Raw genomic sequence first — 13991 nt, 5'->3', positions numbered from 1 at the left:
CTTCCCAAAGTGCTGGGATTACAGGCGTAAGCCACCGCGCCCAGCCTATTTCGCTCTTAAGAACCCCATATTTCAGCCGGGCACAGTGGATCAGTCCTGTAATCCCAACACTTTCGGAGGCCAAGGTGGGTGGATCGAGAGGTCAGAAGATCGAGACCATCCTGGACAACCTGGTGGAACCCCGTCTCTATTAAAATTAAAAAAAAAAAATTAGCTGGGTATGGTGGCGCACACCTGTAGTCCCAGCTACTCAGGAGGCTGAGGTGGGAGAATCACTTGAACTGGCTCAGGAGGCAGAGATTGTAGTGAGCCCAGATCGTGCCACTGCACTCCACCCTGGCAACAGAGCACGGCTATGTCTCAAAAAAGAAAAGAAAGCCGTATTTCGTGGTATCAGATCCTTAATTAAATGAGGGGATTATAATGCGTAGATATAGGTTCTCTTATTAGAGAGTTACTTATGCACATTTTAATGAACATTGAACTGGTCTATTCTTCTATAATTTATATAATTTGATCTGGGTGATTTATGTACGCTGAAAATTCACACACTGAAATTACTCAACCTTGTGTCCGTTAATGTCCCTGAGAGAGACTAAACAATGCAGTTCACTAGGTCTTCAATAAGTATATTCACCTTAAATTGACACAAGATTGAAATGTTTAGCCTTCAGAAGTTTAAGGTAAGAGCCATTTCATAGCCAAACACCAGTGAAAAATCTGGCAACTTCAAGATACCTATATTCTAGGAATATTATGTAGGAAAACATTTTTATTCATATTGAATTTAATAATTGCAACTTATAAAGTTTCTCATTTAAAAAATTATAAGTGAGAAGTTTCACAGAAGACATTTGTGATCATATATCTTCAGTATGTCTTGCCTTCTGTGTGTGCATGCATGTACATACACACACACACACACACACACACACACGCACGCACGCACACAAGAATGTGGCAAAATTGATGTCCTGGGACTTCTGTGGATGGATCATTGCAAAGCTTTGCACTTTCCACTTTAGTCCTTTGGATCAGTTGGTTGTGGGACATTCACACTGAAGGAAACCACTGCTTTTTAAGAAATTCTCCTATTATGAAACTGCCATGTTATGTGATGTTCAGCCACATGGGGGTCCCTGGAGGATGAGATGCTATGCAGAGAGAAAGAGAGAGGCTAACGCCAGATACAGGAATGAAGAAGCCATCTTGGAAGTGAAAGGTCTAGCTCTGGCCACCACAGTTGACATCATGTGGATCTGAGACTACGTACCTACTCAGCTCAGCTGTTCCAAAATTCCTGACCCACGAAATCATAAACAAAACAAAATGCTCATTTGAAGCCACTGTTCTGAGAGAGTTTGTTATACAGTGCGTAAGTGAAACAGAATTCCTTTTCTCTTTAATATGCTATGTCGGTTCTACTGCTTCTGAGGTGTGTGTACTGAGATGGAATTAAACCAAGAAACTGAACTGCCTAGAAAATGCAATCATGAAAAAAGTCATCTTCATAAAACACTGCACTACTATCTTTCCTGCTGTGACTGAAGGAAAAGAATAAAGAGAGAAAAAGAGCAGATGACGGGATTATGCTCTGGCATGTCAATTAAGCACATTTGACCCTTTTCCACCTCGCAACAACTTGAGATGATCAATGTTTGTCATTAAATAACTGAAGAGAGAAGGAAAAATTTACATGAAATGGACCTCATTGTTAACATCACAGACTTCTGCTTGGAAGATCCTTCTAGGCCCATCTTCCAAAGAGCTCCGCAGTAGAGCTGCACAGGCAATTCTCACTTCATTAATCTGCAAATCCTGTATAAGAGAAACCCCTGGTGGTCTTCATAGTCTTTTTTGGAAAACTTTAATAATCAAATACATTAGCAAGGTCTCATGCAGCTGAAACTTCATTAATCTTCCCCAGTACACCCTAGTATATTTGTCAGTTTATCGTGAAGCATTAATATGAGTAAAATTAAACGCACTTGTTAGTGTAGGAGAGGGGAAATTTTCCCTCTACACACTGAGTGTTTTATAATTGAGTCCAGGAAATAAACCATCACTGGACAGATTAATAAGAGAAGAGGTATACAAATGTATTGCATGTACAAAGGCATCACATGTAAGAAAAGTGAATACCAAAAACCCAGTGAGATCTAAAAGCTTATATACCCAGTTCATAGGAGGGAGGAGAGGAGGAATGCAGGCAATTTAGGGAAAAGTAAATGAATTTTGTGAAAGATGAATGGGCTCTCAGAAGAATAGGTGATAGCCAGTCTGAGTATAATGTCACCTTCTAGTCTCTTCTGTAATCTGAGTTCATCTTTGGTTGATGAGATTCCTGGAGAAGGATTTTATGACAATTGAGTTATTTTAGGAGGATCAATCTTTATACAGATAAGGAGAGCTCAGAGAAAGCTTTCCCCTGCAGTGGCTGGTCCCTCAGTGCCCTCAGTTTGAAGAAATCAGTATACCAAAGCAGCACTGGGTGGCGTTTCCTGAACTCCATCATTAGGATGATGATACAAATACAGCATGGAATAAAGAATGTGGGTGCATTCTGTGCACTGATTTTTAGAGGGGATTAATGTCTATGGACTTTTCATTTTACTTTTCTGACTTTCAACTTGATACTTACTCAAACTCTAAAATCAGGTACACAACTTATAGATTTTACCAAAAATGGATTTCCATCACTTAATGTTAACGTACACTGATAGCTTCTCTTTCCTGCTCTCTCTTCCTTCTCACCTGAATGTCTATCATTTCTTGTGGAATAAAGAGATTTCTTACCATTAAATGAACATCGTTTCTTGTAAAGTTTCCCATGAGCAAAGAAGATGAATGTCTGTTTATCCTTACATCATGGCTTTTTCTGATAGCAGCTAACATTTTTAAATGATGTAACTTTTTGGCATTTATGGATCTTTGGGGATTTAAGAGAGAGGTTACTTTGGGACTTGTAATGACGATGGAAGTCTGTTCTGATTGAGTTGGAGCTCAGGCTATGGGATATTGATGGGATTTTTAAGAGTGGCTCAAATATTCTCAAGGCATTTAATCAGTTCTCATAGTGACTGCAATAATAAAAACATTCTTTGAATGTGTGTATCATTCTTTCTCTCTAAAATACCATGTTTAGTTTTTTAAACCAGATGACCCAATGCTAAGCATTAGTGAATATTCTGTATTCTCCACTATCACCTCAGTATGATATTAATAATGGCTATTTCTCTAGCAAAATGAGTCTCTTTTTCAAAATGGCAATTAAGCATGGGATGCATTTATTAGGAAAACAGTTACTCTGTAATAGTTATTTGCTTTAGCGTAAACTTCTTTGTGAACTAGCATGTGAGAAAATGTTTGTTTCTCCACCAGTAATAACATGACATCAGAGATTCTTGCCCATTTCTATTATCCTTTTCCCATCCATGTTTATGATAAAGCATAAAATCAAATCTGTGGAGGAATCATGTTGGAAGGACAGGCTAAAGGAAGCCAGAGCCATTGTGAAAAATCTAGGGTATGAACCATGACTGGCTATTTTGATCTCACAACCGTATATTTAAAACAAGAAATCATTTATTCAAGAATATAGTATCTAAATAACACTTGTTTCTGAAATTCTTCATTTTCTTGCACTCCATTTCTTACTGCCTCTTTTTTCATCTAAGCAATATTTTATGAGATATTTGCAATGCCAGATTTATCTCTCTCTCCCTCTCTTTTTTGGAATTCACCTATCATATTTTAGCAGAACATAAAGTACTAAATGTGCCATCCTTTGTGAGGTAAACATAGTAATATTTGCACAAAACCTAACAGTGCTTTTGCACAGATAATCTTATTTGATCTTCACACAAATCTATGCAGGGCATGACATAGATAACCTTACCGCTGACTAGCTGTGCGACCTTGAACAAATTGTCTCATCTCTCTAAGCCCGATGACACATGGACATAATGATACCTACCTGAAGTAGTTTTCATAAACAATTTAATGAAATAATAGAGTTTAAAGGTTTAGCAGAGAGCCTGATGCACAACAGAAGCTCTATATATGGCAACTTGTTTATGGTATCACTACCTTCAATAGGAAACTGAGACTCAAAAAAAAGATTAAATGAGCTATAAGGCACTCAAAGTGGCACAACTCATAATGAAAGAGAAGAATTTCAAATCCAAGTTTTTAAATCCAGGCCCCCTACTATTTCTTGGACGGTAGTACACCCTTGTTTTCATGGTATGAATGACCTTCACTAAGCACACTCCCTTCTTTTCTCTTTTGTCAGGGAACGTACACATTTATGAAGACATTGACTAGAGTCAGGTTTAGGATTAGGTTATGGCTCTTCCTGTGGAACCATAAGTCTGTGGTGCACCAGCCCCATGCTCAGCCCTGCAGATCAACCCGACGTGGGCATATATACATGGACATACATTTCCTTTATAAAAGCTCAGTGCCATTCACGGTGGTGGAAGCAGATTCTCATGGTAAAATGGTGTTTGTAAGTTTGGGTTTCTCTAAACTGTCTCAAAGGAGAGGATTTTGTTCAGTAGGCCCAAGCAAAATAAGAGAGATGTCCTATACATTTTCTTTTTTTGAATCATCTTCCGAGGACTGTAACCCATATGCTGTCATTCCTGGTAAACCGTACTCATCTCCTGTGTCCTCTATGGAACTGAGCAAGAGGCACTGAATGACTCCTCATTATTGTTACAAATAATAATTAATGGGTTGGGTCTTCTGGCAAGGCAATGGACTGAAATTACATGCTCCTTAAAAAAACGGTTTTCCCTAGTCTTACATGGTGGCTCATGCCTATAATCCCAGTGTTTTGGGAGCCTGAGATGGGAGGATGCCTTGAGCCTAGAGTTTGGGACTGTGGCTGTGCAACTGCACTCCAGCCTGGGCAGCAGAGTGAGATCTTGTCTTAAGAAAACAAGCATAAAACAAATTTTTTTAAGTCTGTGGATCCTCATTAGAAAACCTGTCTGACAGCAAAAGGGCAGAATAAATCCTTTAAAATACAATGCCAGAGTTTCCCAGTTATTTCAGTGAATTACCTTCCAGGTCAGAAGTAGATGGTCTGTTGTCCAAATGTGCTCTTCATCTCTTAGTATTGAATGATGTGATTTTGTGCTAATAAACAAAGATGGCACATAGGTGAGCTTCGCCGAGTTTGGAAGGATGGGATTTAGGGCAATTGGTTGTGTCATTTCCATTCTTTTACAGACTCATTTCTATCAGCGTGTGCTTAATTTGAGCCTTTTTCTTTTTAATCACCTTCCTCTCCTTCCTTCACTGTGTTTCTGTGATTTCTTTTCCATGGATCATTCTGGGATCCTGTTCAACTTTCTCTAACATTGTCCTCCAAACAGTTGCCAACTGATAAATACTTATTGCTCCCCTCAGCTCATCTGGGAAGGATAAATCCTCAGCCCATGTTGGGAATAGGTAGCTTTTCCACTCTCATTGGTCAGCAGATGACTTACTTTTGCTGATTACGTTTTGCTTAATTCGTTTTTAATGTTGAGACCAGAGGTTTGCAAATAGCCTTTTATACTGTTTATAGAGAGAAATATTTCTGTTCGAATAATGTGGGTAGTAGTAGATAACTGGAGTGCCTAATTGCTGCTGTTGCTGTCTTTCTTTGTCATTGTCATTATCATTATGAAAAGCATTTATTATGCACCTGTGATATGGGCATCTGGAGCTGAGTTAAGCTCTGAGCAAAGAAAGAGAGATATCCACATAGCAGCACATTACCTCTGCTGGATTCCAGCCCATTTATGACAAAGAACAGTCAAATAAGCAAACAAATAATGAACTTTTTCCATTAAAATAAATACTTTTTCCAAAGGGACCAAAGAAACGGTGCAAAAAAGCATATGCCCAGAGGGGGTGAGGAACTCTTTAACTCCACTTCACATAAACCAATAAACGGTGGAATTCCAAGAACAACATATCTAGGAAAAGAATTTGGAAAACTAAATTGTACAGCATTCCTCTGGGAAGAAGGCCCACATTAGACAACTGGAAGGCTCAGAAAGCTGCCTGCCAACCTTTTGTAGAATTACTTCCTGTAGCCATATGTTGAACCTGGAGCAAGCCAAAGACAGTGAAAGTGCATTTAATTTTTGACAACACCAAGCTGTTAGAAGGACTAATACCAAAAAACAATAATAATAATAACAATAACAGAAGTGATGTGTTTGAAATCCATAAATTGCATTTCATGTTCATTTGTCTATTCTAGGAAAACCAAATCAAGTTTCTTCTTCCTCCTGAGGTGGGTGATGAATGATTGCTTGGAGCTGGGTGGCAGGATCCTGTGTTGCCATTATTGACTTTCTATGGAAGCCATTCATCTGCAGATGCAGTCAGTGCAGGGTCGACACACCCTGCAAGCCTTAAGTAAACTGGTCTTAATCACTCATGGGTGGATCTGAACAGAATAATTACTTTCCTGTTAAAGGCAGTCTCTTCCTCTTATCTTCACCCTCCTGGCCTCAAGTAGAACAGCTAGGATTTACTCAAGGAGACTGGAACTCCCAATGTCAGAGGGGTCCCTGGCTGACAGACAGCAGAAAGCAGGAGTGAAAAGGACTCATTCATTCATTCGTTCATTCATTTATGAATTTACAATGATATGTGGACCTACTGTGGAGCAAGCTTTGTTCCAGGCAAACAATGACCTCTCTTTTTAGAGAGCGTACCTTAGGAATGTGCAAAGCTTGGATTCATGCCTTTCACAAAGGCCTCCTAAAATTCTGTTGTCCAGAACATACTCCAGAATACAGAGAAGTAAACACAAGAAAACATTTGTTCAAAGATACATGAAGAGTCTGAAGGGGATACGAAGGGTCATTCAAAAATAGGGATTTTTAGGCATGTTTAAGAAATGTAATCTATTGTTTTTGAAGAATGTTTGCTATTTTGAACTGACTATTTTGAAAATATTTCTGAGTAGAAAGTCTTGTGAGAAGATATGACATTTATTTATAAACAATATCATCTATGTCTAAAGACTGGATCACATTTATTATAAAAAATGTACATAATTCTAAAGTATGTTAAGCCTTTTCTATGTAGATCTTCTATTTAGATCTCAGTAAGTTTTATTATTAGCTTATTTACATTTTATAACTGATAAAATGATAGGACAGACATCAATTCATTTGAAGCAAAATTATTAAAGAATTTGAATTTAAGACTAAAATAATAAGGCTTTACTTATTCAGTTAATAATTAAGTACATACTGTGTTTCAGCCATTATGACAATCATAATTTAATTATTTTGAAGGTTGTGATTAATTGGAGTACATTATACACAGTCATGTGTGTTACTGTGTGCATTTATATGTTTATGGCTCAGTTAAAAATGAATATTTCAGGGGCTGGGCACAGTGGCTCATGCTTATGATCTCAGAATTTTGGGAAGCTGAGGCGGGTAAATTAGCTGGAAGGTGGATGGCGGAGGTTGCAGTGAGTCAAGATTGTGCCACTACACTCCAGCCTGGGCAGCAGAGTGAGACACTGTCTCAAATATATATATATATATATGAGTCATAATGTCAAAGCAACAACACACACACACACACACACACACACTACAATCCTCAATCCACAATAGGATATAGAGATATGGATAAAGAAACAGAAAGAAATGCAAACAAGATTTAACGTGCAATGATAGGGTCATGACTTTTTGTTGTTGTTGTTTTTCTTTTGTTTTGAATTCTACTGGACATCTTATGGAGTTGTTTCTGCAATGAAAAAAAAAAATGACCATAGAAAAAAGGATCCAGATTGACCTGTTGGTTTTGAGTAGAATGGAGCAGAAATTTGAGAGAGCAACCACTGGAATGTTTCTGTAGCACAGATGTACCTATAAAGCTCACTGGGAAATTTCCGACTATTTTCCATTATTTCCAAAATGTCAAATTCTCAAATGGAGAGTTTTAGGTGAGGACTGCATAGAGAAGGTGGGATGGTGGGATATTGGTCTACATATTTTCAATATCCAGAAAAAAAGCCAAGGATACGAGTAGCTTTATTTTTATAATATTACGTTTCCATCTGTTGGGAAATATTTACATGATTCTGCCACTTGCACCCAATATTACCTGATGCAGGATGTCTTATACAGTCTGGTCACCTGGAATATAAATGAGCATCAAAAATATTTTAAAATGATTGATAAAAATCAGCTTGCTTTGGGAATATTCTGTAGGCCTAGTTTATTATTGTGTTTAATTTTATTTTGATTAAGTGTTGTGCCAGGAGAAGCAGGTGGTGAAATCTATACTCATGAGAAAAGAGGAAAGCATATTCTGGCCAATAGGGAACTAGAAAACCAGAGCAGGGAATATCACCTTGCCTGAGACAATAGTTGTCCTATAAAATTGAGCCTCTTCATATTATCATGGAAATTACTTTTTGGCAGTAGCGCGAAAAGGTTGTTTTACATTATTGTTAATTGTGGTTGGAGACACAAAGTAATATGATCATTTGATGGCTTATTTGTTATTCACAAAATAACAGCTTTTATGTGCTCATAAATATGAACTCACCTGGAAATATTCCTATGAACTTAGGAGCCATCTAGATGTCTGTGCTTAATGTATACACTAGATTTTGATGAAGCCACGTGAGTTTGTACTTAGCAGATTACCTGACTCCTTGTCAGCCATCTGATGAGGGAACGCTGTCCGCTTGGTGAATGTGAGACACAGAAATCCATAGCCTTGTCAGAATTTATGGTTGGTGGGCAGTGGCTTTCCTGGAACATGGTACAAGAGGCAATTGGTCTTCAATTTTGTGTGCGCTTTTCATCTTGCCTGGAGTGCAGCTGACAGTCACAGCATTGCCTTCACCCCATTACATCCCTTTTCTCCTCTTCAAGAAGGGGAGATTGAAAGGACAGCAAGGAACCTTAAATTCATCCTGGATAACATAAACAGAGTTTGGGCAGAGTGTCTGGTATGCAATCCTCTTGTGCCGTTTACAGCGACAGGACACCACTTTCAAAGATGACACTGACTATTCAGAGGCTTTGATATGACTGCCTCCAAATGTTTGAGAAATCTCCACGTGTTTGCCTGGCACTCTGCTCTTCTAAGATATAACTCTATTTTTCTCTCTCTCTCTCTTTCTTGGAAGTGCAGCATCCTCAGCTGGTAATCTTTAAACCCTGGGCTGCAGTGATTTCTCTTCATACAGGAACACATTAAGCAGATATTTCATGCTTCCCCGAACCAAGTTCAGAAAGTGCCAATTAGTAAGTTGATGGGAAGAAGTCAATGGGTGGCATTAAAGCCACCTGTCTGGAGACACAGGTGCACACTTTGACTGAGTTAAAGACGACTCACAGCCAGCCAGGAATGAAGTACTTTATCACACATTCCCAGGGGCATAAAACGAGAGGATTTAAAGCAGTTTCGAGGGCAGTTCCTCCATCTTGATGCCCTTATGATTAATCCCATTGCTCTGGACAAAATTGGGCATCCCAGTGAGACAGTGTAAAACATCTGAAGCTGTGAATTTTTACATATTTATAGGTTCTTCTGTGGTACAGATTGCGAAGGGCAACCAACTTTTCTTTCAGAGTTTTAGAAAGTCATGTGGACTTAGAAGTTGTGAAACTTCCATCCATATCTCAGAGTGTTCTGGGCATCTTTCTAAGTCCACATGACTCTCTGAAACTCTTTTCATGCAGTCATTTATTTATTCTTTCCTTTGACAAATGTTTATCAGCGTACAGTACATACCGGACCTTAGTCCAGCTGCTGGGAATGCATCTGTGAACTGCATGGACAGCTATCTCTATTGGCACAAGGTTTCTTTTTTAGTGGAAGGCATATGGACAAGAAACATGATAAATAAGTAAATGATGTAGTAGGCTAGAAGGTGATGAGGGTGGTGGGGTAAAATAGCCTTTGTAAAATTCCTAGAGAAAGCTTTAGAGTCTAGACTTTGACTTAAGACTCAGAAAATCAAGCTAAGTTAGGATGTAATAGGATATCTTTGAAATGGAGTAAAAGGATTTGAGGTAGGGAAGAAAAACAGCGGACTCCATCCTCTTTCTCTTCTACCTTTCCCACAACAGACTATCTAACCAGTCTTTTAGTCTCTGAAAATGGAAAGTAGATACGGCACAGTAGGAAGAAGGGAACAAGGGTAAGTGTTCCAGGTTCAGGAAATAACCTTGGAAACAAAACAAGGAGTCCCCTAAAAGAGAAGAGAATACAGTTATCTGTTTCATTCCTGTTTCTTCCAGTTTATTCTACTTCCTTCATTTCTTTGTGCATGTACTTTTGTAGCACTGGTCCGAGATGGAACAATCAACCTGACAGAGTCAAGGTCCCTGTTGAGCCAAGCGTTCTTTGCCTGGCCCTGTCCTTCCCTTGTCAAAATTAAGCTGACTTTCAAGTTTTGCAATTTTGTAAACTTAATTTTTTTATTGTTTCTTTCTCCAACAATTCTTTGCTGCAGATAATGTTACTCACAGACCCAGAGATTGAGAGCAGCTTATTGATCAGCTCAGATGAAGGGGCAACTTATCAAAAATACCGGCTGAACTTCTACATTCAAAGCTTGCTTTTTCACCCCAAGCAAGAAGACTGGATTCTGGCATACAGTCAAGACCAAAAGGTGAGCATGCTTACCTTGTTAGAGATAATGAAGCATGGTTCTCAGGAAAATAGTGTTAATTTAATCATCTCTCCATTTCACCTCAATGATCATTTTTGTTCGGAGCCGTAGCCTGACCTCTGTGCTAATGGGACAAAGGAAAGCAAGGAGAGTCTCAGGTTGCTTGTTTAAATCATGTCAATGTCTGAAACCACATACCAAATAAACATTAGGTGTGCTAAGTAGGCATGGTGGAGAAGCAGTTCCTAGCATAGATGCTTCAGGCAGCCGGGAGCCTCTCACTGCCACTGAATTGGAGACAGTGTCTTATGTTTGTGGACAGGTGATCATTTCTCTTGGTGAAGGGCCCATGGCTTTTCTCAGACTCTTAAAGGGAAGCATAACCTTGAAAAGATTAAGAACATGAAGTAGGGATTTTCTAAAACACTGAGAGAAACGGCCAGAGGAACAATAATGGCGTATATAGGTAACCTTACACAGAACCTAGTCATCTCAGAACTTTTCTTCACTTGGTGGTAAGGTTGAAGGAGAAGTCCACTTCAAAAGAAAGGATTAAATGAGCTCCTGGTATTACCTGTGTGTATATATGTGTGCATACATCCCATGAAATGTCATCCTGTAAAATGTATCATATACTCTATACGACATATATACTATAACATACATATGGTCCCTGCCTTTAAAGAACTTGCATTCTCAGATAGAATAAAAGACTGGCAATAGCAGGTAAAAGTAAATGAAAATGAAAAAATCAGCATAGACACAGTAAATGTGAGAGAGACTCTAGCCATAAAAGCCAGAGGGATCATTGGTGAAGTACTAGAATACTCTTTGTGAAATGCATTATTCAGTGAAGTCATTCTGAAAATTCTCCTTAGAGGAATCATGAATTAGAAATTACATATATTTAAAGAAATACTGGACTTAATTAAGTGAGGGGGATGTTTGGGGGGGTTTATTTGTCTGGGTTTACATAGATGTGTGGCATTTTTGGAGGTAGGAGAATGGTGTAAGCCACTTCCCAAGGTCTCTACTAACAGGAGCAAATTTAAATTCTTAAGATTGGAATTTTATTCATGCTGCCCCTACTGCCAAATAAAATGCACATTAAGCCTAAAAATAGAAAGAATTTACAATTAGGTTTTTTTTTTTTTTCTTTTTCCCTCTTGAGCAGCTTGGCTACCCTTTCAGCAGAATGTACAATTTTGTTTCTGGAGTCAAGCCACAGTGCATCTGGTCCAGGATGGTGCAGTTAACAGAGGCAAAGCCTGACCAGCTCAGACAGAGTATTAGTCATTTAATCCACAGGGTTATTATATTTTATTCGACAGTTGGTTAATTTCCACCCCCGATGCCAGAGGCACAGCGAGGGCCAGATTTACCTGCCTAAGGAAAAACTATGCATCTTTGCAGTTATGCTGGAGGAGATGCCCAAATATGTAACCCTTTAGGTCCCAGCACTTCAAACAGTGCCTCCCCCTGGTCACTGTGGCAGAGCGGATGATATGAGACCAGCTAGGACACCTGGGCTGTGACCTCAACCCAGCTACTTATGGTGAACAGTATTTAGCGCTGGTTACTTTTTCATTAAAATGTGTTTGTATAATTACGATTGTAGGTGCCCTTTAAAATGATATAGAAAGAAACAAATATTAGATGCTACATCTCTTTTAAGTGCCATGCATGATATGGTGTTGATATGAAATAATTACATTCTATCCATCCTAGAGATAGATGATTGACACATACAAGTTGACCAATAGTTTAAGAGAAGCCAAAAAGGCAGTTCTGTCACTGATGCATAATATATAGAAGTGACTGGATGAGTTACATTAAACTGGTAGTCCGAAGTTCAGGAGATGGAGATCTAGTGATCTGTCTACTCCAGAGGTCTTATGAAATGACTTCAGCTGAACTTTGATGGATATGTTGGATTTCTATTGTGAGAGTAGGGGATGCCAGTTTTTTACAAAAGCAATGTTATAAACAGGAGATTGTAAAAAATATGTTTACAAAATTGCAATTTTTTTTATTTGGCTGAAACTAAAATTTGTTACAGCTAGTTATAATTTACATGCACGCACATGCGTGGGCACGCACACGCGCGCGCGCGCACACACACACACTTTGGAACCTAATCTTTGTTATTTGTCTCTGTCAGGAAAATTAATTTTTGTTTCCTTAATTAGGAGCCTTCAGAAATTTTGGTCCAGAGAATGATGTATTTGGAGCTATAGATTACAAGAGTAATATGAGTATAAACTGTGGTAAGATAAGGACAAAAACAAGACTAGTTGGGATGATATTACAGCAGTCCTGGCATCAGGTGCTAAGAGTAAGAACAAAAAGGTACCCTTTGTGACCACAGAACCAATGAATCCTGTCATTTTAGAGTTGGAAGCGGACTTCCTCTGTTTGTTATTTTGTTCTTCTATATGAGACTAAGGATCTAAATATCTAAGAGGTTAACAAATTTACTCAAAGGGCAAAATCACTAATTAGTATAACTCGTGGATATTCTACAAATGGGGTAAAGGGCTACCTGACATTCCATAGGGTATTGGAATACCTATGGAATACCTCATTCTTTTTTTTTTTTTTTTTTAATTTGAGGCAGAGTCATGCTCTGTCAGCCAGGCCAGGGTGCAGTAGTTAGTGCGATCTTGGCTCACTGCAACCTCCGTCTCCCGGGCTCAAGCAGTTCTCCTGCCTCAGCCTCCCGAGTTGCTGGGATTACAGGTGTGTGCCACCACATGCAGCTAATTTTTATGTTTTTTGTAGAGACGGGGTTTTACTTTGTTGGCCAGGCTGGTCTTGAACTCCTGAACTCAGGTAATCCACCCGTACCTTGGCCTCCCAAAGTGCTGGGATTATAGGAATGAGTCACCACGCCCAGTCAGGGTTCTTATTCTTGAAGGTGATATTTTGAGATGAACAGATGAGTAAGAGCCAGGCTTTCTACTGATCTGTTTTTGTTGTTGTTGTTTTTAAAAATATTTTAAATTATACTTTTAAGTTCTGGGACACGTGCAGAACGTGCAGGTTTGTTACATAAATATACACGTACTATGGTGGTTTGCTGCACTCATCAGCTTGTCATTTACATTAGGTATTTCTCCTAATGCTATCCCTCCCCTAACCTCCAACCCCCCGACAGACCCCCGTGTGTGATGTGTCCCTCCATGTGTCCATGTGTTCCCACTTACGAGTGAGAACATGTGGTATTTGGTTTTCTTTTCCTATGTTAGTTTGCTGAGAATGATGTTTCCAGCTTCATCCGTGTCCCTGCAAAGTACATGAACTCTTTTTTTTTTTTTTTTTTTTTTTTTTT

At 38.9% G+C, this 13991-nt stretch overlaps 1 protein-coding gene across 5 annotated transcripts in view; it reads left to right on the top strand.

Annotated features, from left to right (window-relative positions):
• SORCS1 (sortilin related VPS10 domain containing receptor 1) overlaps nt 1-13991 on the top strand; it is a 583838-nt gene that overhangs the window by 364179 nt on the left and 205668 nt on the right. For all 5 annotated transcript variants that reach the window (XM_032281559.1, XM_032281558.1, XM_032281560.1 and 2 more), the window contains exon 4: nt 10502-10660. In XM_032281559.1, the coding sequence (XP_032137450.1) occupies nt 10502-10660 (159 nt within the window). The remainder of the gene's footprint in view (nt 1-10501; nt 10661-13991) is intronic.

Source organism: Sapajus apella, unplaced genomic scaffold (assembly GCF_009761245.1).
Source record: "Sapajus apella isolate SASKATOON/1434 unplaced genomic scaffold, GSC_monkey_1.0 scaffold13, whole genome shotgun sequence".
In the NCBI taxonomy this organism is placed as follows: Eukaryota; Metazoa; Chordata; class Mammalia; order Primates; family Cebidae; genus Sapajus; species Sapajus apella.
The sequence above is the reverse complement of the archived record's forward strand: the minus strand, read 5'-3'. Positions and strand labels throughout refer to the sequence as shown.